Source organism: Pteropus medius, unplaced genomic scaffold (assembly GCF_902729225.1).
Source record: "Pteropus medius unplaced genomic scaffold, Ma_sr-lr_union100, whole genome shotgun sequence".
Lineage (NCBI taxonomy): Eukaryota > Metazoa > Chordata > Mammalia > Chiroptera > Pteropodidae > Pteropus > Pteropus medius.
In genome coordinates, this window is record NW_024351730.1 from 7,522,909 (window position 1) to 7,547,743 (window position 24,835).

The 24,835-nt window shown below is 40.8% G+C and overlaps 1 protein-coding gene and 1 long non-coding RNA gene across 5 annotated transcripts in view; both read left to right on the top strand.

Moving 5' to 3' along the window:
• DCUN1D4 (defective in cullin neddylation 1 domain containing 4) overlaps window positions 1–3,338 on the top strand; it is a 66,314-nt gene extending 62,976 nt beyond the window's left edge. For all 3 annotated transcript variants that reach the window (XM_039845181.1, XM_039845182.1, XM_039845183.1), the window contains one exon: window positions 20–3,338. In XM_039845181.1, the coding sequence (XP_039701115.1) occupies window positions 20–75 (56 nt within the window). In that variant the 3' untranslated portion in view covers window positions 76–3,338. The remainder of the gene's footprint in view (window positions 1–19) is intronic.
• Window positions 3,339–9,780: 6,442 nt separating this feature from the next.
• LOC120588054 (uncharacterized) lies at window positions 9,781–23,697 on the top strand. 2 transcript variants are annotated; one of them, XR_005649125.1, is made up of 3 exons: window positions 9,781–10,015; window positions 10,728–10,910; window positions 11,006–13,452. It is a non-coding gene; the product is annotated as an uncharacterized LOC120588054 (long non-coding RNA). The 2 variants fall into 2 exon arrangements; XR_005649126.1 differs by lacking the exon at window positions 11,006–13,452 and adding an exon at window positions 23,613–23,697 and having other exon boundaries at window positions 9,786–10,015.
• Window positions 23,698–24,835: the final 1,138 nt, after the last annotated feature.

A 24,835-nucleotide genomic window follows, 5' to 3' on the forward strand; every position in this document is an offset into this window, starting at 1 on the left:
TCTCTCTCTCTCTCTTCAGGGCCAGTTTTGTTGGACGAGTTTGTGGAGTGGTATAAAGACAAACAGATGTCCTAGGACTTTATGCATAGCAGCGAAAGAGTCACTGTTACCACAGTTATGTCAACCATTAGCCATAAATTGCTGTTTGTATCAAAGCGCATGCTGCTTTTCTTGCACTGTCTCCCTTTTGCAGGGACGTTTTTGGTGTTTGCTATTGAATGGGCCAGCTCTGCCTGCTGTGTAGCATTGTTCTCTTGGAAGGCTGCTTTGCAGTTTGTATTTACACTACAGATTGGTGAATTTGCCAACGTCCTCACTGTGACTATGTGTATATTGCTGTTTAAATTTTGTATATGTGTATAAAAACAAGCTTCACCTAGAGATTATTTCTGCAAAAATGTATTGTAAAAATAATTTTGAGGCATATTTCTAGTCCCTTTTTTCAAATGAACCAATTATACTTTTATTTGGTCTCAAATGTAGCATTTCAGAAGACAAGACAGAACAACTGTTACCATAAGCAAATGTTGCCAGAATTCACCTTATTGTTTAAGAGGCCAACTTTTGGAAGGAGGTGGGAGTAAATAACTTTTCAGAGGCATATTCCAAATATAATTTGGCTTACTTAAATACTGGCATTTTTAAATGATGAAACTGATAATTATTTGAACATATAGACATGTACATGTCACAAATCATTTCCACCATGAAAGGGATAGGTTTTAATTTTCTAATGTTAAAAGCTGTAGTAATTTGAATATAGGTACAGATGAACAAATTAAAATTGTAACTTTTGTGTGTGTGGTGGGATGGGATTTAAACTCTTGCAAACTTTCTTTAGTGTTTTGTTTTTTTTTTTCTTTTGCTTTCTTCTTGTCAGTGTTTGGTCTGCTGATGCTCTCTATGCCATTCTAAGTAAAATTTGTTTGGCTCCTCCATGAAACCCGATGGTTTGCTGGCATTGTATAACTGCAGAGCACTTTTAGTTGTGGCTTGAACTTTTAGTTAAGCTTTCATGGTGTCTAATTTTCTAATTTTTTGGGAAAAGAGCTCTATTATAAGTGAGAGGTTTTTGTTTTGTTTTCTTTTTTTGTTTCTTTCGTGCTAGGCTTTTCCTGGCAGAATGTCCATTGCTGGCAGTGGACACGAAACCACCAGCATTGAGCTAACTCTATTACACAGTAGGACCTTTCCTGGAGAGGCTACTCGTCATTACCTGAGTAATTTGTGCAGAAAGGTGATAGCCATTATTTATGTGGATGAGGAAACGAGTAAACAGGACGGTGTTTTTAGGTTTGTATTTTATGTCTTTTTTTTCTCCCCTTGCCTTACCCTTCTTGAGGAAATAGATAGATAACATGTTTCCCCTCAACTATCTGGTGCTATTGAATGACTAATTTAGTCCCTAAAGTTTTGTGAAAACACAAAAGTCTAATGATGTAATCCATCCAAGTAAAAAGCTAATGGTGCATTTGAACAAGTGAACGCTATAGTTGTAAGCGAGATCCATGATTGAACATGTAATGATTGGAAGAGGTTTGGATTATTTCAAAATCTGGCCAAAAAAAAAATCTTTTTGGATTAATTGTGAACCTTTAAATGGCATTAAATGAGAAAAGCACACAGACAATGCTACTTTTGACCACTACTCACAGTTTCTTTGCAAACAGTGTTCAAATTTTCATAATATTTGTTTTTCTCTAACTGAACCACCAAAGACAGAAATTCCGTATGTATATATACAGTGTATTGTGCACATACAAAATCATGATATGGTGAAATGAAAGTACTTCCTTTTTCTGCCCAATAGAAAGGGTTGGTTTGCTGTGAAATAAACCAGAAGTTTGACAAACTCTGTAGTGATTAAGCATACTTAGTCATTCCTTGTTTAGGGACTGTAGACTCACTTCTACCTTGTAAATTCATCCCGGTTTGCACAAATTAATATCTGAAAAGAATAGAAGATGTTAACGGCAAGCACAGCTCTTGAGACTAATGTGTTGAAAGGGGTTCTGTTCCGATGGTGCCATTCTAGTGGCGATTGGCCATGGGCAAGTTTATGTCTGTGGAGAACACGATTCCATTTTCAAAAGTATCCTATAAAGTTTTTAAAAGTCACACTGTAAAGTCAGTAGTTCTTAAATTTGATCAACTGTAAATCACAAATGAATATACATGTATAAATCATAGATGAAAGTATTTTAAAAGTTTTGTTAGAAACTGGAGAAATTTTTAAACACTAAGCATAGTTAATCCTAGATGTAAGGACTGTTACAGGAGAGATGTTACATTTCATCTACAGTGAACATTTTGATGATAGGGGAAAAACCCAAGTAAAACTTATTTCATGATGCGTAATATGAAAGTAATACTCCAAAAGGATAATCCGGCATATTTAGAAAACTTCAAATAATCTTTACACTCCCTTGAAAAATAAACCCCTGTGACTGCTGAGTGCTTGCCCTTGGTTTTCTTGATTTTATTAAGTTATTTTTAAGAGGAAGGAAAAAGGTCAGACAGAGTAATAAGATACCTTTTCTAAAACATGTCCCTGTTACATAAAATTGAGCAATCATCAAGCACTTACTGGGTAATGTTAAATAAATTAGGGTGCCTTCTTCTGGTTTTCCTTTTTTACCTAAGTCTGTGCCCTTTATCTCTTTCCATTGTGTTTTGAGCTCCTCATTGCAATACTCTGTCGTAATGGAGTACAACTTTTAGACGTTTACTGCTGCGGTAGGTCAGAAATGTTGTTTTTCGATTTGTCATAAAAACCCATTGTAATGTTACATGCAGCTTTTTTGGAGCATGAACTCTGGATTAAGTTTCTATGAATCTGACTAGACAAACCCGGTTTAACAACAGATTTCTGTTGCCGCTCAGTCTCCATTTTAACAGTGCTTTTGAAATTTATACAAAAAGCTTTAAAAGTTCGTTTGTCCCCTTGGTTTTTATTCTTACAACTGCTAAAATACCTCTGTAAGCCTTATCTTTTATTCTTTCATATGTTGTATAATAAATGTATAGAATTCATTGACCAACTAATATGTTGGGTGTCTGTAAATGAGACCAAAACGTGGGTTGCTTTTTTCATAAAATAATTTCTCTTGGGGGTTACTGTTAAATGAACAGCAGCTAACCTATAACTGTGAATGCTTCGTGTCGTCAGTATTTGCATTACATTCATAAACGTGTGCAAGTCCTGTGACTCCCAGCTTAACTCAGATACTGTTATGCCACCTAACTTGATTGAATACAGCAAACTGGTTTTAGGTTTTAATGGAATTGATGTAAAATGATATCCCATAAATAAAAAGTATTTGTGTTTGGTTTCAGAACTGATTTGTAAATTCTTTCTTCCTTTCTCTGGCTTTTTCTTCAAAAACCACTTAAGGTAGTTTTTAAGTATTTTGAGTGTTTTTCTTTTTCTTTTCTCAACTTTTTATATTGAAAAATTTCAAAGCATAGAAATAATGCAAGAATTATATAATGGACACTCATCCATATACCTATCACCTAGGTTTTCCAGTTAATATTTTACCACATTTCTGTGCCACTCTGTGTGTGTGTGCATTTCTTTCTATCAATATATAGATACACTTTTTTTCTGAACCATCTGAGAGTAAATTACATTGACACTTTATACCTAATATTTCCAAACAAAGGCATTCTTAGAACCGCAATACAGTGATCACACTCAAGGAATTTGACAGATACAATACTATTACCCAATATACAGTCTAGATTAAAATCTCCCTATTTGTGCCAATAATGGCCTTGATAGCTATTTTATTTTTAATTCAAGGACAAGCATTGCATTTAGTTGTCATGCTCCTTTAGTCTCTTTTAATCTAGAACGGTTGTAGATATAAGTACAAACACTATAGTGATTTTTGGCCAAATAGTGATTTTTAAAAATATAGTACCACATGTTGTATATTTCTGAACATCGAGTTAATAATTGAATGCTTACTGTGTGCAAGGAGCCAGGCAGAACCGACCATTTATACTACCTCCAAGGCCTGCCACCCAGTTAGTCTGTAAGTGTATGTCAGCCCTGGTGACCACTTTCTGCAGTTGTCTCACACTAGAATGTCCGCTCCTTGATGGCAAGACCTCTGGCACAGTGTGGATGCTCAGAAAATGTATGTGGATGGGAGCAAGTAACAGGGTTTGCACTTGGCAAAGAATTGTCGGGACGTAAGAAACCTCATGTAAAGATAAATCAGGAGGGACAGATAAAGACTTTTAAGATTTTTAGAAGCTTGAAAGGAAGTGAAGAGGTAGAAAACAAGATTCCTGAAAAATGGAATCGAGAATCCAGGTGCTCACTGTTTACACTGGTTATGTAGATGGTTCTTTCAACTATTATTTGGGCCAAAAGCTGAGGATCAAACCAGAGAAATATTCTTCCAGACACCTACAAAGAGAAGGGATAGATAGTGGGTGGAGATAAAGGAAAAAGTTTAATCCAAAATTGATAGAAAGGAGTAGGGGGTGACAAACGTTTAGACAGGAGTTTTAACCTGGGCTACAGCAAACAGAAAGTCATGAGGCGCACATTATCCAGTAATAGAAAATAGGAACGTGAGATGTGTTCTCTGGGCAATACTAGTGGTGCGCAATAAAATTAACAGGTTGAAATAAAGTTTTCCAGCAATGTAATTGGAACAAAATAGACCGGGGAGAGAATAAATCACTAATGTCCACTTAAGACGGCTCCCCACCACTACAAAACACACAAAAAGCAGCTGAAGTCGTTTACCAAACAACCACCTCTGCTGAAACCAAGAAGTTTTCTCTAAAGGAAGAACATTTTTAAAAATAGGTTTTTTTTGAAATAATGAGACAAAAATGAAAAACGTTATCCGTAGGAATGGGAGATCGCTGGGCCAACCCTGGGGCTGCAGAAGCGCGGAGTGTAGTTGGCTACTCTGGATGGCAACTTTCCTGACTTGTCTGAACCTACAGGAAGGTGGGATGTGTTTTTCCACAGTGCTGTAGCGTGCATTACATCACGCTGAAATGGCTCATTTGAATGTAAACCCCCAATTCTGCTGTGAAGAATAACGTTTAGGCAGATTAGAGAAAAGCTTTCATGATTCCTTTAGAAAAGAATTGTCTTTGGAACTTGTTACAGCTAGAAGGAAAAAAAAAAATCAGAGGAAAAAAACTCACTTGAGGAAATAATACATTAAGCTTTCTGGCCATCTACTTATCTAAGCCTGTAAGGCAGAAGATAATCCAAAATAGGGCATGTTCACTACTTTTGGCACATTCAGCAGAAAATTGTTTTTTCCCCCCACTGAATTTGTCCCTGGCATTTCAATTGCCTTAAAAAATAAAATCATCCCATGTATACAGAAGTACTTGCTTAGAAATTATGGTAAGGATGGCTATGCTGAGAATAATAACTGGAAACTGAAAAACAAAAATTGACTGTAGTAATTAAGTGGAAATTTTAAAAAACATCATTTAAAATGTAAATCCCTTCTGAAGAAATGTATTCAGTCCTTTGAAAGAGATTCCTTTGCAATCACTGAAGAATGTAGATTGTGATGAATCCTGGCAATGAGAAAGTAAACTGGAAGGGTTTGTTTTTTTCCTCTGATACTCCAACAGAGACATCTCAGAATTGCCTAAATTTGAATATTTGAGATTCAAACTAATCTAGAAATCTTCCAATAAGCGTATGATGGTAAAGAGAGCAGCAGCTTATACTCAATACCGGTGACCTAACTCACTAAAAAGTTTTCGGCCTACTTCCAATAGTACACATATTGAAAGCCACTGTATTTTGTCTCTACTTGCTTATTATTTATTTATTTTGTCTTCATGACCTGTGGTGACTCCTAAATACTCCATCTTGAGAGTAACATTTGGACAAGGGTTATAATTCTATCACGGACACACCCCAAATCATTGAATAAAATATGAAATACCTTTTAGCAATCTATTCTGCACGTCTCAAAGTGCTCATAAATCCATCAAGTCCTTGCAAGATTGGTTTGCAGATTCTCAGTACAATTGTCTCTATCGAAAAACTTCAATTTTATGTTAGGCAGAATTCCTATGTGAAATTGGGAACACAGCTATTAAAGTTTATATAAGCAATGTGGAGAGGAGGCTGGGGTAAATAGAAAATCGATTGAAGAATTGGGAAGGACTTCTGGATGAGAGGTCTTGTGCCTATTAGGTTTAAGTGGCATCAACCGCTTATAAATGGTTGACCAGACAGACACTCAGTTGGAACTGAGTTTCTTTTGGAGAGAAGGGCATTGTAGGGATAGATGGGGACCCAGTGTAGGGCTCTCCTTAGGCCCGGAGTGCACACGAAGGCAGCAATAGAGGCAGTAGAGAGGGTCGGCTTTTCAGACAGAAGTGTTCGTTGTCACCAGAAGATAGCAATATAATTGATGAAAAGATGCCAACAGAAAAACAGGGACTTTAATGATGAAGAATGTGGAGTGTGTGGAGGCACCTGCATAAAGCAGGAGATGATAAAGCAGTGGAGGAACTTCTTTTCTGGTCCCCAAAGTTCCCTATGGAGGTGGTCCAACTATATTTGAAATGGCCCACACAGCAAGGATTCTGCCAGGCAGGACGTGCTCTTTGCTCTTCTGCCGCGCTCTGGAGACTTCAGCCACTCATCGGATGGAAGTAACGTGCCGACACCCCTGATCATTCCCTACAGAAAGGGGACCAAGGTCCGTTTTCCAGGAGCGTCTGTCACCAAGCCCAGCTGTTAGGCACTTTAATAGAGGGGAGGACACCCACGGGAGGAAGGCCTCAAAGATTCTGGGAGTGGTTAGCCAAAGTGCTGGCATGTGAGAAGGGTCAGTATGGCACAGGGAGATTTTTTTAGTGGAGGGGCCTCAGTGGGGAGAGACTCAGTGGGGAGAGATGAGCGAGCTGCACTGAGGCGTAGATGAGAGGACTTCGCTGGGAGGACACTGTGGGAAGAACAGGAAGTTCATCCGCTAACTTCCCAAAAGACCCAAAGTTTTCAGAGACCCAAAGCTCATACTGTGTTTGCATCAAATCTCGCTTAGAGGAGGCATTGACTGCCAGCATTCAGTTACAGGGAGAGCTTGCAGGCTGGCAGAGACCCTGTGCTCTCTCCTCTCCATCAGAATGCACGCAGTTTTCATGCAGCATATGCTTTTCTGTGCAGTCACATTGCTTTAGTCTCCTTCCTGTCCTGCTCCCCCAATCCTCCCTGCTAAAAGAATTACTCGCTAAAAGGCACCCGCACCCATCTCCTTCTCCCTCCAGCGTGGACATTTGGAGATAAGGGAGCAGACTTTTGTGGGTCTTTTTAGGCAAACTGGTTTTTGAATTCTGATCACTATGGGATGACATTGCAGGTGACAGACTCTGGATACTGAAGAAGAAAAAATTAGACTCTTTATCTTTCTGGTTTAACACAGTCATCCTCACACTTTAGCACAGTGTTCCCCAACCTTTTTGGCACCAGGGACTGGTGCTCCTATGAAAATCTCATGCTCGATGACCAGAAGTGGAGCTGAAGCTGTGATGCTGGCGCTGGGGAGTGGCTGCAAATACAGATGAAATTTCGCTTGCTCACCCACTGCTCACCTCCTGCCGTGCAGCCTAGCTGTGCAGTCCAGTTCCTAACAGGCCACAGACCAGTACCAGTCTGCGGCCTGGGGATTGGGGATCCCTGCCTTAGCACACTGATGTCATGCGTATATTCATGGATTTTGTGTTGAGTGTTGGTTGCCAGCAAGCTGTAATGAATTCAAGGGATGTAATCAAGAAGGCCAGTTGGTGGCTTGTTGACATCATTGAACTCCTTTCAGAAGAGAAAATGGCCAGCCAGGCCATGTGCTTTACACTGATCTCCTTGAACATCTTTTAACAATCATGGGGAGTATATGGAGGAAACTGAGGTTTAGAATGTCCTGAGTCACATGCTAGAAGGTGGGGAAGCTCAATGTAGACTCGGGTAGATGTCTCCACCCAGCAGATTACAGGAGAGGCCACATGATATAGACACAAGTTTGCCAGGAGGAAGGTCAAGGCATATAAGCACCATGTGTACTATTTGGTTTTCTGGTGGATTTCCTTGGGCCCCCTCTCCCACTAATTTTATCAAGAGTTTCAGGGAAACACAGAGTTCAAAGACTGGCTGGATTTTCAGAAGTGGGAATGTTTAGAAATCTGTTAAGCTTCAGCCGTGGAATTGAGGTCACTGGAGTGAGGCTGCTACTGACTGGCCACCTTTCAGAAGTATGGGTGGCTCTCAAAGGCACAACGATGTGGTGTACGTGTGTTTTCTAACAGCAACAACCAATTTACTCAGTTCTCACGCTCAACCTGGAGATACCATCAGATCCCAGAGATTAAAGTCTCAGCCCCACAAGAATCCATGTTGCCCCCAACTCCCCCACTTCAGAAGCCAGAAGCCAATCACAAGTTCCCCTTGCTTCTCACCAACTGGCTATAAATTGGAGGTTCCCATACCCCTTCTGGGGGGTTGATTAATTTGCTAGAGCAGCTCACAGAACTCAGAGAAACATTTTACTTACTAGCTCACCAGTTTATTATAAAAGGATGTAACACAGGAAGAGCTAGATGGAAGAGATGCATAGAACAAGGCATGCGGAAAGTTTTGAAGCAAGTTCAGTTAACAAATACCCTGCGAGACCTCTCAGATGATTCTTCTCTGCTGATGGGTAGAGGACACTGCGTGGATCACAAGCAATTGAGATGTGAAAAGTTTGCCACCAAAATAATCGTAGGTAACATCTGCTCCACGCTTTCTATGAGCCAGGCCCTATCCTAAGTTCTTTGTAGGCAACAACTTAGTCCTCACTACATCCTTATTACTCTCGTTACACAGCTGAAAATATCAGAGGCACAGACTGGTTAAGCAATTTTCCCATGGTCACACAGTTAAAAAGAGGTGAGGTTTGAACCCAGATAATCTGGCCACAGAGCCCATACTCTTAACTTCTTGGTTTTTTTTGTTTTTATTTTTGTTTGTTTTTCACTTGAATTTTTCTTTTTGAACAGGAGAAACTCAAGTTTCGATGTGTGCATACATCGAATTAACATGAAATTCCAATACTCTTAACTTCTATTCACACAGCTCCGCTAGGCTAATAACAGCCATCTTAACTGCTCTCACATACATGCTCAGTAATGGTATGGAAAATACAATTTTTTATGCCTGGGAAGAATGTTCTTCCTGCCCAAAGAAAAAAAAATTTTCTCTGTTGGCTGTGGTTTAGAAATGCATTTGTGTGTGGCAAGCCCTTGCTTTGGCAGTCTTGCAATCGAAAACTCTTCCTCCTGCCTAGTCGAGGAGGAGACTTGGAATTGGGGAGGCTGCTGACCAAGTGGAAGAAGCTTCTGACCTCAGGAGAGCTTGGCCCATTTCTGGAAGCAGTAGGAGCCCTCTCTTTGCCAAGCCTTGTTCTGTTCGACAAACACCCTGTCTGGTTCAAACCCTAATTCCTTGGGAAGAAGGGAGATTATAGGTAGCATATCATTTTGTAACATCAGACTTTTCTCAGTGGGATTCCATATAGTTGTTTTTTTTTTTGTCAGATACTTTTGTTTTTTATTTATCTCTTTATTTGAACACATATGAAATTATATGAATTTCTTATTTGTTTCTCTGATGAGCCACTGGGCCAGTGTGGGAACCAGGGGTACAGATTTTGACACCGCCACCCTTCTTAAGCTGCTGAGAACTTTCTGCGTTTCCAAAGTTTCAGTTTCTGCTTGATCCAGTTTCATCTTAGAGTAAGTGAAAGCTAGTTACTTCTTCAAATTAAATTCTAAGCCACTAAATGGAAAGTGCCCAAGAAATTCACTAATAGCTAAAATATGACACATATCCTTATGACTCATTTCTTTCCGTAAATGTGTCTCTGGAAATGCTTGATTAAAGAAAGAGCTTTAAGAGAAGACAAGCAGAACCCTGACATGGCTCAGATTTTTCAGGGGTGCCGGGCTGTCTGGGAACTCTATGATTCCAACCCAGGTAACTGTTGGGTGTCAGCAGATGACAAAGTGCTTGTTTGCGGGAATGAAGCTTGACTGAAGCCAAAGTGAATAGTTGTAAGCACTGTAGTGTTCCAGCTTGTCCAGGCAGCGATCTCAACCTGTGAGACCTATGCATGGCTCCTCTCTTGCAATTTAATTATATGAATACTAATTCTAAGGATACTCTTAGATACCAAATTGGTGCCATAAGCAGCTCAAATTTTTTTAGTCATCTAAGAGATAAAGAAGAGGCATAGAAATGCCAATTTTACAATGAGCCAGCTCTTCTCAGACTTTTAATTTCAGTTTCTTGGAGAGGAGCTGATTCAAATTCTCTCAGTGGAACAGATTTGGGTTCTGTGGTTTTGATGTATCCCCAAACTGTACCAGCTACCAACAACATATGATTGGGATGCTTTGTTTATTGCTCATGACTTAGTGATAAATAAGATTTCATGTGCCTTCTATAACTTGAAAATCTTTTTATCAAAGTCATATTATGGACATGGTTATGAATTGTGTAATTCAGAAAGAATTCTAATGAAACCAAGTCATCTGTAGCATTCATTCCCAGCCCAGTTTACTCATCGTATTTTTAATATCTAAGAGTTTTCTCTTGTTATTCGATGGTATATTCTCTAATTTATCTGTTTACCACTGAATCATTTTCTTCACTGAGTTCATCATGGTCTTTCTCTTTAATGCTTTAGGGCTTAATCAAATAAGTGATAATCTGCCAGAAAATCTGCAAGTTTACAACTTTTCTTGACCCTGTTGGAAAGCTGAGGTAGCAACCAACCAACTTGTCTAAGGAAAGACAGGAACATCCAAAAATGATGGGCCGTGAGCACTTGCATGGCTAGGGCAGGTGCTTCTAGGTGCTATATAAGCTGGTGAGATGGAGTCAACTAAGTTTTTTTTTTTTTTAACAAATCACTAGCAGAAGAATATAGAACCCGTGGAGCTACACGTTTGCACTCATTTGCAGGTTCTTCACTGGGCTGCACCACCTGCCCACAAACATTGGGGGGAAGCGTGAAAATGGTGTGTCATGGCCAAAGAACACTGGATTCAGGGAGTCACCTCTGTTATGCAAGCCTGCTCTTGGTCTGAGGGAAGATGTCACCTCACCCCTCAGGCTCTCCCTGCAAACGCAACCCTGAGGAGTGGCCGGGGTAAGTGGGTGAGGGCCTTGCACTGCCGGCACATCCAGTAAGAGCTCACAGGGACCCACATGGCGGATCGCCTCTCCCAACCGGGTCAAGAGCCAGTCTCAGGAGCCAGGCCAGAGAGTTCCTCCACCGAGTAGGGAAGATCCCGTTTCTGCCCAAGGGCTTGCTGTTGAGGACAGGAGGATGTGAAACGGTAGAAGTGAAAGGTTGGAACCTGCCCCTTCTGGTCCTAAGGGATTATAGGAGGTGGTAAGAGGAAGCAGGAAGGGAGGAGTGAGATGGGCTTGTTCAATGTGGAGGTAGGGACTGGCTTAGATGTGACCAGTGCCAAGTTCAGAGTGACAAGGGCATCATTAAGGCTCTGGGAGGGTTATCCCCTGAGATGCTACCCCGACACAGACCTGGGGCCATCAGAGCCAAGCAGACTCAGTGGTGCATCAGAAGTTCGCTTTTTCAGAACTGCTCTTTGTGCCATTGTGGTGTGGCTCAGCCCCAGAAAATCTTGCAGTGACCCAGAGAGTTGTAGTGGCCCTAATTTATGTGCCTCCCAGATTCCTTTGGCCATGTGCTCCTGGACCCAGTTATGGGGCTGCTGCCAGCCACACTGGATCCTTTCCAACCTCTGCCACTCTTTACTCATTGTGGACACCTTGGGCCAATAACTGTGACCAGTTGGCCAGCTCAGCCTGCAGCAGGATCGCCTGAGCGTGTAACTATAGCCCAGGCTGTGCTAATGACTTGCTGTTTTAACTGTCTGAAATGTAAGCCCTATGGGAACTATTGCAGCTGAAACCAGAACCCCTTGATTTTCAAGTTCAGATCATTGTGATTTGACAGGACTTTGGCTTCTCTTCGTGCTGCATGGAGGGACGGGGAACACAAGCAGGAAGTGCAGAAGAGTTTCACTGAGGTGAAGTTTGAACAGGGAGAGATGGGAACTGGGAAGAAGCCAGCAGATACATTCCCTACTCTTCCTCTTCTTCTCTCTACCCTACCTCCCGCCTTCTGCTTCTTCCAAGGCTCAGGGATTCTGAGTAGCCTCTCCAGAGATGTCCACACGCCTGAGCAGCCAGCGGTGTTTCCCTGTGCATCCTCTTGTTTTGCATTTCCTTGTCCTCTACTGTGGGTACCTTTTCCTCTTTGACTTCCCTGCAATTGCTCCCCGTCCCATCGCTCTATACCAATAATACACTGGCTTTTACATTTTACCACAGACACTTTTCCTAGGGACCCCAGGCTCAAGGCAGCACATGTGGAGGTTAGTTAAGAGCTTGTCTGGGGACCTTGTCAAAGAGGAGCATAGAGATGGGGCAGGGCAGCCTTCAGTTTGGGGCTTTAGAGGTGGGCAGGAAGGGGTGTCAGTTAGACCCCATTGTTTGTGAGTGCCTGGATGGGGGCAGGTTACCAGACCCTGAAAAAAACCAAGACAAGTGACAGCCTGAGAATGACAACGTGAGCAGCCACTGGATGGTCCAGGAACACTTCCTGCAATGCCGATTTTAATAACCCCTTCTCCCCAAAGCCTCAGAGACAGAGTGTGGCCTTCATATGCCCAGACACCAATACGAGGGACGGAATGGAGATGAGACAAAAATCAGAGAAAGAGAAGAACCAAAATGGCGTAGATGATAGAGGCTCTGTTCATCCCTCTGGCAACAAAATCAAAGTAGTGATGGAAACAAGGAGCAGTAGCAAGGAAAAATCACTTGGGATCTTGATGAACAAACCATACAACTAAGGAGAAATCCAAGAAAGCACCCTGCAATAGCAGAAGGTAGGAGGGGGCAAGGATGCGGGGCTGTCTGGTCTCAAGTGGCTGAGAGGAGGCTGCAGCAGCAGCAGACACCTCTTAAAGGGGCCACGTCCACAAGCAGATGTTCGCAGTGACACACCTGCTTGCTCTGAGCACCAGTGCCAACTGGGCTACACATAGGGGGCACCAGGGACTTACAGGGAGACATTGTTGGACTGAGGGCCGAGGCGAGACTCACTCTATACAGAAGTGCTGGCAGCATCCATTATTCCCTGTTAAGCCCTCCCCTCTCCCAGTGCCCGGACACAGAGCCGCGATGTCATCAGACTGGATAACAGAGGTCGCTCTGCCCAGAGGATTCCCTGAAACCCCTCCTCGCCCAACTCGCGGCCCAACCCAAGCCACATCCAGGTGTATCCTCAAAGAGTCAGGTGCTCCTTGCTGAGCAGTGCCTAGACTCACACTGGAGGCAGCTGGCCTCGGTTTCTGGTGTGGTCTTTTGAGGCAACTATAAGCACAGCATCTGCGGATTGCTTGCTGAATCTTAACCGGTGGCCCCGGAAGGGCAGAGGCTTGGGCTAAATTTGGCCTGTAGCTGAACCCCTCACAGGACTGTGCCACTGGACACCTACTTCACAAATCCACACTACTAAGACTGGGAGACTTAAGAGCTTTGTTTAGTACATAGAAACAGACATGGAAAGGCAGCCAAAATGGAAAGACAAAGATACAGAAATTATATGAGAGAAAAGAACAGAGATCCAGAAATAATGGAGTCAAGTAATCTAACAGATGCAGAATTCAAAACACTGGTTATAAAGATGCTCAATGAACTTTTGGAAAGTGCAGATAAATTCAATGAGAACTTCAACAAAAAGATTTAAAAAAACCATAAAAATGGAAATGGAAATTATAAAAGGGAACCAGTCTGAAATGAAGAACACATTATCTGAGATGAGAGGTATATTGAATGGAATAAACAAAGAACTAAACAGAGTGAATAAAGAAAAGGATCAAATGCCCTATCTAGAGGATGGGAAAGCCAAGGACACACAATCAGAATGGCAAGAGATAAGATGCCAAGGTTATAAAAATAATTTAAGGAGCATATGGGACACTATTAAGGGCCCAAATATCTATCTGATCAGTGTAACTGATGAAAATCAAGATGTTGAAAAGCTGTTTGAAGAAATAATGATGGAGAATTTCCCTGACCTGGTCAAGGAAATAGACATAAAACCCCAAGAAGCTCAGAGAATTCCAAAAATCAGGGATCCAAGGAGGCCCACACCAAGACACATCCTAATTAAAATGCCAAAGGTTAAATACGAAGAAAGAATATTAAAAGCAGCAAGAGAAAAACAGATAGTTACTTATAAGGGGAAACCCATAAGACTGGCAACTGATTTCTCAAAAGAAACTATACAATACAGAAGGGCTTGGCAAAAAATATTCAACAGGATGAAGACCCAGGATCTACAACCAAGAATAATTTATCCAGCGAAGCTATCATTTAGAGTTGAAGGACAGATAAAGAGCTTTTCAGACAAAAATAAGATGAAGAAATTTATCACCACCAAGCCTATATTACAGGAAATGTTGGAGGGACTTCTTTAAGGAGAAAAAACATGTATCAAAAACAGGAATAAAGAATGGTAACAACTACATTTCTATCAATAAGTACCTTAAATGGAAAAGAATTAAGTGTTCCACCTAAAAGAGTGGATGAATGGAAAGGAAAACAAGACCCCTCATGTTGCCTATAAGAGACTCACTTCAGATTAAAAGACACAGAGTAAAAAGAAGGAGATGGAAAAACATATTGCTTTGATGGACCTAGAAGGTATGTAAGTCGTACTGAGAAAGATAAACACTATATGAATTCATTTATATGCAGAATCTAAGGAATAAAAAGAACAAACTAATCAAAAATAGATTCACAAATATAGTGGACAATTTGGTGGACAGAGAGGAGGAGTTTGGGGGACTGGGAGAATGGGGTGAAGGGTTAAAGAAGTACAAATTTAGTAGCTGATGGATGGACACAGGGATGGGGAGCACAGCATAGGGAATGCAATTAGAATGAATGAGTTGGCTAGGTGGAGGGTCAGGGAAGGGAGAGAGCAACTGGGGGGATCGTTTTACAAACTATATAGACGTCTAACCAAAGTACTGTATACTTGAAACTAATTAAAATTTTTAAAAAACTCAGTCCTACAAAAAAAATTTTTTTTGAGAATAAAATGTTAATGGATGAGGGGTAACTGACCGCCAAAAAAGAGAAAACTGAGACCTACTTGTGCCTCCCAAGTGGAGAACCTGAATACAGTTGTTTAGAGCAGCTTCATTCATAATTACTAAAAACTAAAAACAATTCAAATGTCCTTTAACTGGTTAACAGAAAATTCAACTACGGTACATCTATACAATGGATTTAGAAATAACAAGGAGTGAACTACTGAAACACACAACATGGTTAATCTCAAATGCATTATGCTAAATAAAAAAAAACCCAACTTCTAAGACTATCTTCCCTGAGTTATGTGATTTTCTGGAAAAGGCAAAACTGTAGGTACAGAAAACAGATTAATGATTGCCAAGGTCCAGGTGTGGAATGAGGGGTTGACTACAAATGGGCCTAGAGAATTGTGGAGGAGTGATGGAACCATTTCACATCTTGATTGATTGTGGGGTGACTATGCGACTATGCATTTGTCAAAACTCAGAACTGATTGTACACTGCTCTGTGAAAAATGGATTAGGACAAGAATGGAAAAGTTAGTCACAGACTTTTCACAGAATATGAAAATTGAGTTAATGGACAATTTTACTTTTGGGAAGTGTAGATAAGTTACGTTGCTGTCTCAAAAAATCCATCATCAGGTTAATTTAAGGATTTTATCTGAGAATGACACTGTTAATTGCGCTTATAATAAACTGCGGATTTAAAAAAAAATCAGAGAGATAAAGTCATACCAACAAGACTGCTTAAACAGTCCTGATAAGGAGTTCAATTAATTTTCAACAGACTAAAGCTTTAAATAGAAAGAAGACAATTTAGGTTGGAAGAGATACAAATATTTTTCATTGGCAAGTCTAAGTTATTCCTGCTCTTCTGGGAAGAATATCTGTTATAGATGAAGGAAAGAAATTCCATTCTCTCTGCAAGTCTGTGCCTTGTAAGTGTTTTTGTGGCCCTGCTATAATTCACTGGAATACTAGGTGAGAACTTTTGCTGTGGGCAAAGATTGTGTGGACAATATAAGAGCACTGAAAGTGGCCCTAGATGGGCAGAGAGCCAGTGAGCACTACTGTTGACTAACTTTGTGATTTGGAGTTGATTCTTTCTTTACCTTAAAATGTGGCTGTTTGGCTGGATCTATAATTTTAAGGCAGGGTTTGCAGACTGAAAATGACCATAGGGGCCAGGCAGGTCACATAATTGGATGAAGTGGCCCAGATGGGAACTGTGTCAAGCCGGAGCATGTTTACCCTGTATAAACAGGGCAGCCACACTGCTCAGCTCCTACAGAAGAGAGGGTGCAATGTTCCCAGATAATAGTTTCTATTTGTTGAGGCAAGGAGATTATTTCATTTTAAGCTCACAATAACCCAGTGCTGGAGGTGCTATTACTATCCCTATTTTTCAGATGAGCAAAATATCTTGAGTTACTTTGAGTCCTAAGGTGCTGAGGTTAACTTCAAGGTCAAACAAGGAAGCAGCAGAGCTGGGATTCAGACTCAGACATTCTGGCTCCAGAGCATGCCTGATAATGACAGCATAATTAGGTTGATTTTTCATGATTAGTCAGATATTGAGATTTTAAAGAAATTTAGATCTCCCAATTTACTCAGAGTATTTTAAGAAAATATTATGCGAGGCAAAGAAAACCAAAGTGTGGGCCAAGATATGGCCTCTGGGTTACCAGTTTGTGTTTGGCATTCCAAGGCAGTGAGTTATGTGGTATCCTTGGAAAGCAATGTTTTTGTTTTGTTTTGCTTTTCCTCAGATATGCATACCAGAGTTTAAATTTGTAGGTTTTTCTCCAGAGAGTCAAATTGGGTACCTACACACTTTTACCGATAATGCTTCCATTGCTCAAAATGTTTCTGGAATCCCTCTTTTGGAATTGCCTTCAGATAGGTTTACAAATCAGCTCTATTATTTTGTAGTTATATCTCTTCTTTTTGATGACACTAGCATTTTCCTGTGTGATTCCAGTCATCTTCACCAGATGTGGTTCTGAATCACTTTTGGTTATTTCCAAACATCACATCCATTCTGAATGCATAGAGATTTACTGCCCTGGGGAGTCATTCAAGAGAATTTGTTCCAAAAAGCACTAAAATATGTTTATGGCCTTCAAGATAACAACTTTTAAAAGGACACGGCAACTCATCTCTTCACATTCTTATTGGTTAAAAAGCCAGTCACTAATATATGGCTTCATCTCATTTATATTACTTGGGTTGGATATTCTGAGCAACGCTGTGATACAATCCCTTGCAAATTCTGCCATATGAATTTAGCACCACGAACTCCTGGTGCTAAGAATTATGAACAAGGTATAGAAACTTGAATGGTTTTAGCTCTACAATAGCTCTACAACATCTGAAATCTTGAAAAGCTGAACAGTGTGCATTAGATGATTTTTTTCTAGACTTTTTGCTATCAGATGGCCTCCATGTAGTGTAGCATTTCTAAATACAGCTATTATGTCCAGTTTTCCCTTAGTTCCTGTGATCTGAAGCAAATTCCAGGGTAGTTACTAACCACACAGAGAATTCAGTTTTCTATAAGTTATTTAAATGAGAAAAATCTAGAGAGGAATATGAAATCAAGAAGAACATAAAATATGTCCAGTTGCATTCATTCTCAACTCACGGCCTCACCGGAAGTGTGGGGTGGGGGTGAGGCAGGGTGCTACTCTGCGGTCTCTGATGCCCATCTACTGTCCCTTTTAGATTAGAGTTAATGAGATTGGTTTTGAACTAGGCGATCTGTTATTCTATTCCTATTGCATCTATGGTAGAATCCATTTATTTTCTTTCTTTTTGTCTTTTAAACACATTCTCTTCTTACTCCAAGCAAGTGTTAGTGCATTTACTGCTCTTTCTTGCCCAATAGATTTCTAGACTTGGATCACATGACCTAAACATTTTCTTTTAATTGCAGGAATTGACATAGCAATGCCAACTTTTAATTTTTCCATATAAGGATATTTTAAAAAGACATGTATGATTGCCATCATTTGATGAAAGAAAGGAGATTTTAACTTTTAAAAAAAGATTTTAACTTTTAAGAAAAGACACAATCCTAGAATAAAAGACAGTGGCATATATCTTTTTACACCTTACATGATCATACCCATTAGCATGGCTACCGTTAAACCAAGAGAAAATAACAAGTGTTGATGAGATTGTGGAGATGTTGAAACCCTTGTGAACTGTTGATGGGAATGTAAAATGGTGCAGCTGCTATGGAAAAAGGTATAGTAGTTCCTCACAAAGTTAAAGATAGACCTACCAAATGACCCAGCTATTCTACTTCTGGGATGATATTTGTACACCTATGTTCATAGTAGCATTATTCACAATAGCCCAAAGGTGGAAGCAACCTAAGCATCAATTGACAGATAAATGGATACACAGAATGTGATACACACACACACACACACACACACACACACATATTCACATATATATACACACACATATATATATGTCAATCACATAATATACATATATATATCAGATAATATACATATATATATGTGGAATTAAATTCTGACACAAGCTACAACATAAATGAACATCAAGGGCATTATGCTAAGTAAAATAAGCCAGCCACAAATACTATATTATTCACTTATATGAGGTACTGAAAGTAGTCATGGAGACAGAAAATAGAATAGTGGTTGTCAGGGGCTGGGGGAGAGGGAATGGGCAGTTGTTTAATGGGCACAGTTTTGCAAGATGAAAATGATCTGGAGATGTGTTACATACCAATGTGAACATACTTAACACTATTGAACTGTGCACTTAAAAATGATTAAGCTAGAAAATTTTATATTATATGTGTTTCACCACAATAAAAATAACATAAAATAAATGAAGACTTCATTCTCCTCTTAAAACAAAACAAAACAAAAAATCTACCCTACATGAATGTATATTTTACATCACTCACCTCTTAGGAGGCTGGTAAAATCTTCATCACAGTTGGGGACTGATCTTCAATGGCTATTTCAGAATCATTGGGCCAGGAAGCCTCATGCTTCTAGGAGGGAGCCTAGGTTTAGGCTAGAAACATATGTCTGTTTTTATGCCAGTATCATACTGTTTTGATTATTATAGCTTTGTAGTATATTTTTAAATCAGGAAGTGTGGCATCTCCAGATTTGTTCTTTTTGCTCAAGGTTGATTTGGCTATTTTGGGTCTTTTGTGGTTCTATATAAATTTTAGGGTTGTTTTTCTATTTCTGTGAAAAATGCCATTAGAATTTTTATAGGGATTGCATTGAGTCTGTTTATCACTTTGGGTAGTATGGTCATTTTAATAATATTAATTCTTTCAATCCATGAACACAGGATATCTTTTCATTTATTTGTCTTTTATTTCTTTCATCAATGTTTTATGGTTTTCAGTGTATAGATATTTTACCTCCTTGATTAAATTTATTCCAAAGTGTTTTATTATTTTTGATGCTATTGTAAATGGAATTCTTTTCTCAATTTCTTTTTCGAATAGTTTGTGGTTAGTCCACTGAAATACTACTGATTTTTGTATGTTGATTTTGTACCCTGAACTTTACTGAACTTATTGCTTCTAATGTTTTTTTGGTGGTCTTTAAGGTTTTTTATATAGAAGACCATGTCATTTGCAGTGTTTCAAGATCTTTACAATCAGTAGAGTCATACTGGTGAATGCGAGCTCAATACTAGCTTGCCATTTAGGCTCTTAATAAAACTTTTTTCTAAAAACATCCAAACTCTGCTGCCCTGAACTGAGTGGGGAGGAGATTTGTCTGTATTTGGAGCAAGTCAGCTAGGGGAAACAAAGTGGCCGAGATGAGGTTTATGAGTTTGCAAGAGGGTCAGGGGAGAGGGATGGGCAGCAGCAGACCAGCTGGAAAATCAGGGAAGAGTGAGGTAAGCTGTGGTAAGGGAGTGGGCAGAAAGGAGAAGTGGGAAAGAGTAGAAAAACACCTCTCTCTTCCCTCTTTTCAAGGTTGTGTGCAGAACCCTAGCATAAATAATTAACTTTGCAAACTTCAAAAATAGTTGACAGTTAATAGTTTTATCTTCCTCCCACTACTCAGTTGGAGCTCATAGCAAACCACAAAGCAGATTTTCTGAAGCCAGCAAACCAATAAAAAGCTGGTTAGTTCTGGACTAACTTTGTTTTGTACTCATATGGGCACAGTCTCAATGTAATCTCCTTTCCCTTCTACCATTAGGAGGTGATGATATTGACAGACAAGAAAAACTAAAAGCTAATCAGGAAATAGAAAATTCAGCAAAAGGCCCAGAGAGTATCCTTGAAGAATTGAGTGGCAAGCATTACCTTCCATTAGAGAAGCTTTGACCATCACAATTCAAACCTAGAACACTTCCACACTGGGTGTTGCTGGTGGTGATGGTGGTGTGTGCGCACCTATGCTCATGCACACACAGATGCATCTGGCCATATTTTGCTGGTACATAAACAGAGGCCTGCCGAAAATGTCACATTTCTAGGACAATAAAGAATTACCGTAGGAGCCACGAATAAAATCCAGTGCCTGAAGTGGTGAAGCAGGTATTTAGTGCTATATTTATTCTATATTTCCTTTCCTTTTACTCACATTCTCTTTCCTCCTCTCCCGTCATTCACAGAACTTATGACCCAGAATAGGTCTGCAGTATAGTTGGAATTGGGGAAAATTATCACAGACAATAGAAAAGTACGGAGAAAATGACGTAGAGAGACTTACCTGAACCTTGGCAGGGCCGAATATGTTTGTTGAGTGAATGAGTGATGGGTAAGAATGGAAATAGCTTGGAGCAACAAGACTAGTTAGGAGGTGAATAATAACAGCAACGATACTGAGCATGCTATGTCAGATGTTTCCTGGAATTTACACATATTATCTTATTTAACTCTCATAGCAACACTAGACAAGTACTGTGGCATCCCCATTACACAGAGAACCTAAGGCTTAGGTGTGCTGGTAGATGTTTGACAACCAGCTCGAGGAAGGAGAGAGATCCTAATTTGTAGTATTTGCCAGTTTCCATGGTGTAAAACATCACCATGGCTATTTTCGAACTACCAATGCTATGTCATTGAACACAGAGTTGTGAAGAGATGCACAAAATTTGTCCCTGTGTGCTGACTCCAGCCAACTCTAGCACATCTCTGCTTAGAGGAGTTAAGTAACTTCCCCAAAAGCACTTTCCTGCACATTAATGGCAGAGCCAGGGCTCAAACCCGGTTCTCTCTCCAAAACTACCGTCTTCCCCAATGCCCTATAGCACCTCAGTGTTAAATCACCCAGTACGGAAAAAAGGGTCCATCTTGGGGTGGTGGCAGTGGCAAAGGGGAGGGGGAAAGAATGGGTGAGAGAGTTTTTATTTTTTATTTTATTTTATTTTTTGCTGCAGAAAGTACTCTTAAAGACAAACGTTTTTGTTTGTTTGTTTGTTTTTTAGCCCAGCAGTCTGAAAAGGAGAGTTCAAAGATCAATGACCAATTAATATTCAGCTGCTGAAAGAGAAAAGTGCTGAAAGTTACATAAACTCTCAGTGGACAAGAGACTTCTTAGGGAGAATTAAGATGTGGTACAGGTAGAAATAATTTGGGGAGAACTGGAAGAACTTTGTTTAATCCCTCAAATTCCATGCAAAGCTGTGGAGTGGAGCATAGTGGGGAAGCTCTATAATAGCCCTTGAGGGTATGGGATTAAAAAATCAAGTTTCTATAGATATTCCAAAGCTGAAGACAGTGGTACGGTGGTGGTGTAGTGGGTAATTTTCAATTCTTTCATTATGCTTTTATGTTCTCGATCCAAGTTTGATTGTTGCAGCAAAGGCTCTGGCTTGATCAGAGCGGTCGGCACATGGTGCTTTGTTTGATAAACACCGAGCACAGTGAGGCATTTTGGAAAGAGCTCTGGACTGGATTGTAGTCCCAGTCCTGCCAGTAGGGGCTTGCTAAACTTGGGTATGCTACTCTGAGCCTATTTTCCTCACTTGTAACACAAAAAGGTTGGGCTTGATTAATTTTTAAAAATCTGTTCCAGCTCTAAAAGCTACAATTCCATGACACTTAAGTATTTTCATTTCCTAAGGGAGATGCTTCATGAAGAAAGTTTGATGAGGCAAATCAAACTAATAGGATAACAAACAATAAACATTTATATGGTGCTTATTAGTGCCAGACACTGTTTTGAGTTCTTTCTGTATGTTAACTAATTTTAGACTTACAACAATCAATTTAAATAGGCAATATTATGTGAGACGATGAATGTTAACTAAACTTACTGCGGTATTCATTTCACAATATATGTAAGTCAAATCATCATGCTACATACCTTAACCTTATATAGTTCTGTATGTCAAGTATATCTCAATAAAACTGGGGAAAAAATAAATAGATACTATTATTTTCATTTGGCAGATGAGGAAACTGAAGCAAAAAGTGGTTACTTAAGCCTAGAGGGTGATGCTATTTTTATCCTTACTACATGGGTAAAGAAACTAAGGCTTATAGGCAATGACGTGTTGCTAGCTGGTGGCAGAGGATGGAAAGTGTCTAGTGTAGCTCGCCGCAGCCCCATCATGGGCCCAGGAATGGCCAAAGGAATCTGGGAGGCACATAAATCAGGGCCACTACAACTCTCTGGGTCACTGCAAGATTTTCTGGGGCCGAGCCACACCACAATGACACAAAGAGCAGCTCTGAAAAGCGAACTTCTAGACCCCCATCTCCTACCTTGATGCACCACTGAGTCTGCTTGGCTCTGGTGATCCCAGGTCTGTGTCGGGGGTAGCGTCTCAGGGAATCCCCCTCCCAGAGCCCTAATGATGCCCTTGGCATTCTCCTGGTCACATCTAAGCCAGTCCCTACCTCCTCATGGAGCAAGCCCATCTCACTCCTCCCTTCCTGCTTCCTCTTACCACCTCCTATAATCCCTTAGGACCAGAAGGGGCAGGTTCCAACCTTTCACTTCTACCGTTTCACATCCTCCTGTCCTCAACAGCAAGCCCTTGGGCAGAAATGGGATCTTCCCTACTCGGTGGAGGAACTCTCTGGCCTGGCTCCTGAGACTGGCTCTTGACCCGGTTGGGAGAGGCGATCCGCCATGTGGGTCCCTGTGAGCTCTTACTGGATGTGCCGGCAGTGCAAGGCCCTCACCCACTTACCCCGGCCACTCCTCAGGGTTGCGTTTGCAGGGAGAGCCTGAGGGGTGAGGTGACATCTTCCCTCAGACCAAGAGCAGGCTTGCATAACAGAGGTGACTCCCTGAATCCAGTGTTCTTTGGCCATGACACACCATTCTCACGCTTTCCCCAGTATTAGTGGGCATGTGGTGTGGCCCTGCTACAGCAGAAATCCAAGAAATCACCTGCAACAGTGAAGGGGTGGGAAGGCTGACTTGTAACATTTGTCTCTTTTCTCATCGTAGGCAGCTTGAATCAGTGGCCGTTATGGATCCTGAACGTGTAAAAGCCAGTGGCTGACTATTTCCAGAAACAACCAGCTATTAATTGGCTTCCTGGCTCCAGATCATCTGATCTGCGATTTGTTATGAGCACCAACAGAGTAGTGCGAGGAGGATGAAACTGTTAGCTGTTCTTACATTTAAAGTTTTAAGATTATCGATTTATGCCAGAGTTGTATATACTCCCTTGATTTTTCAAGGTTACAACACAGATGAAAGATTATACAATTAGATGCAGGGAGGCCCTCATGGGCTAACAGTTCCCGCTGTTCCAGTTTCGTAGACTGAGGCGCTACCAGGAGGATTATATAAACTTGCTCCTTGCCCTAGAGGAGTGCTAAAACTCAACATAAAACTCTCACTGAGGAGACCGATGGAAGATTATAACAAAAGGCTTCCATTAATGTGTTAGGCACACGAGTCATACATAAATCAAGGCAGTGTCCTAGTTGGGTGAAAGCCAGGCAAGCACATGACTTTGGTTAAAGCACTAATGATTGAGGAAGGTGTGTCAGACTCAAGAGTTGAAAAGTGAGAGTAGATACCACTGGAGACCTAGAAAGTTTGGAAATCCTTACCCAACCTCCTTTAAAATACATTTACATGTTGGTATCCTTTCACCAAAGCATGTAAAAATTGGGTCAAAACAGGAGAGTTTACAAGTCAGTAAAAAAAATCCCGTCCATGAGCCACTGAGTCAGCTCCAAGGTCCATAAAGATAGACACTTCTTTGTGCAGGACCTCGCCCTAAGTCTCTGCATCTGGCTGTTGGTGTCGAACCAATTTTTCCCATGTGCATTAGGTTTGACCACTGTAAGACCTTCCGGGGGTGGCAATAATGGGCAGTTCACCATCTTGCCCCTAAAGCGCAGGCGTGAACACCGTAACCAGGCAACATAGCTGTTAAGAAAGTCCCCGCTTTTGGAGGAGGAACAAAAATGGCATAGATGATAGAGGCTTTGTTTATCCCTTTGGCGTCAAAATCAAGGCTGTGACAGAAACAAGGTGCAGCAGTGAGGAAAAATCACCTGAGATCTAGATGAACAAGCCATATGACTAGGGAGAAATCCAAGAAATCACCCTGTAACAGCAGAAGGTAGGATGGGGCGAGGACACGGGGCTGCCGGGTCCTGAGCAGCTGAGTGAGATGGAGGCTGCGACAGCAGCAGACACCAGTTAAAGGGGCC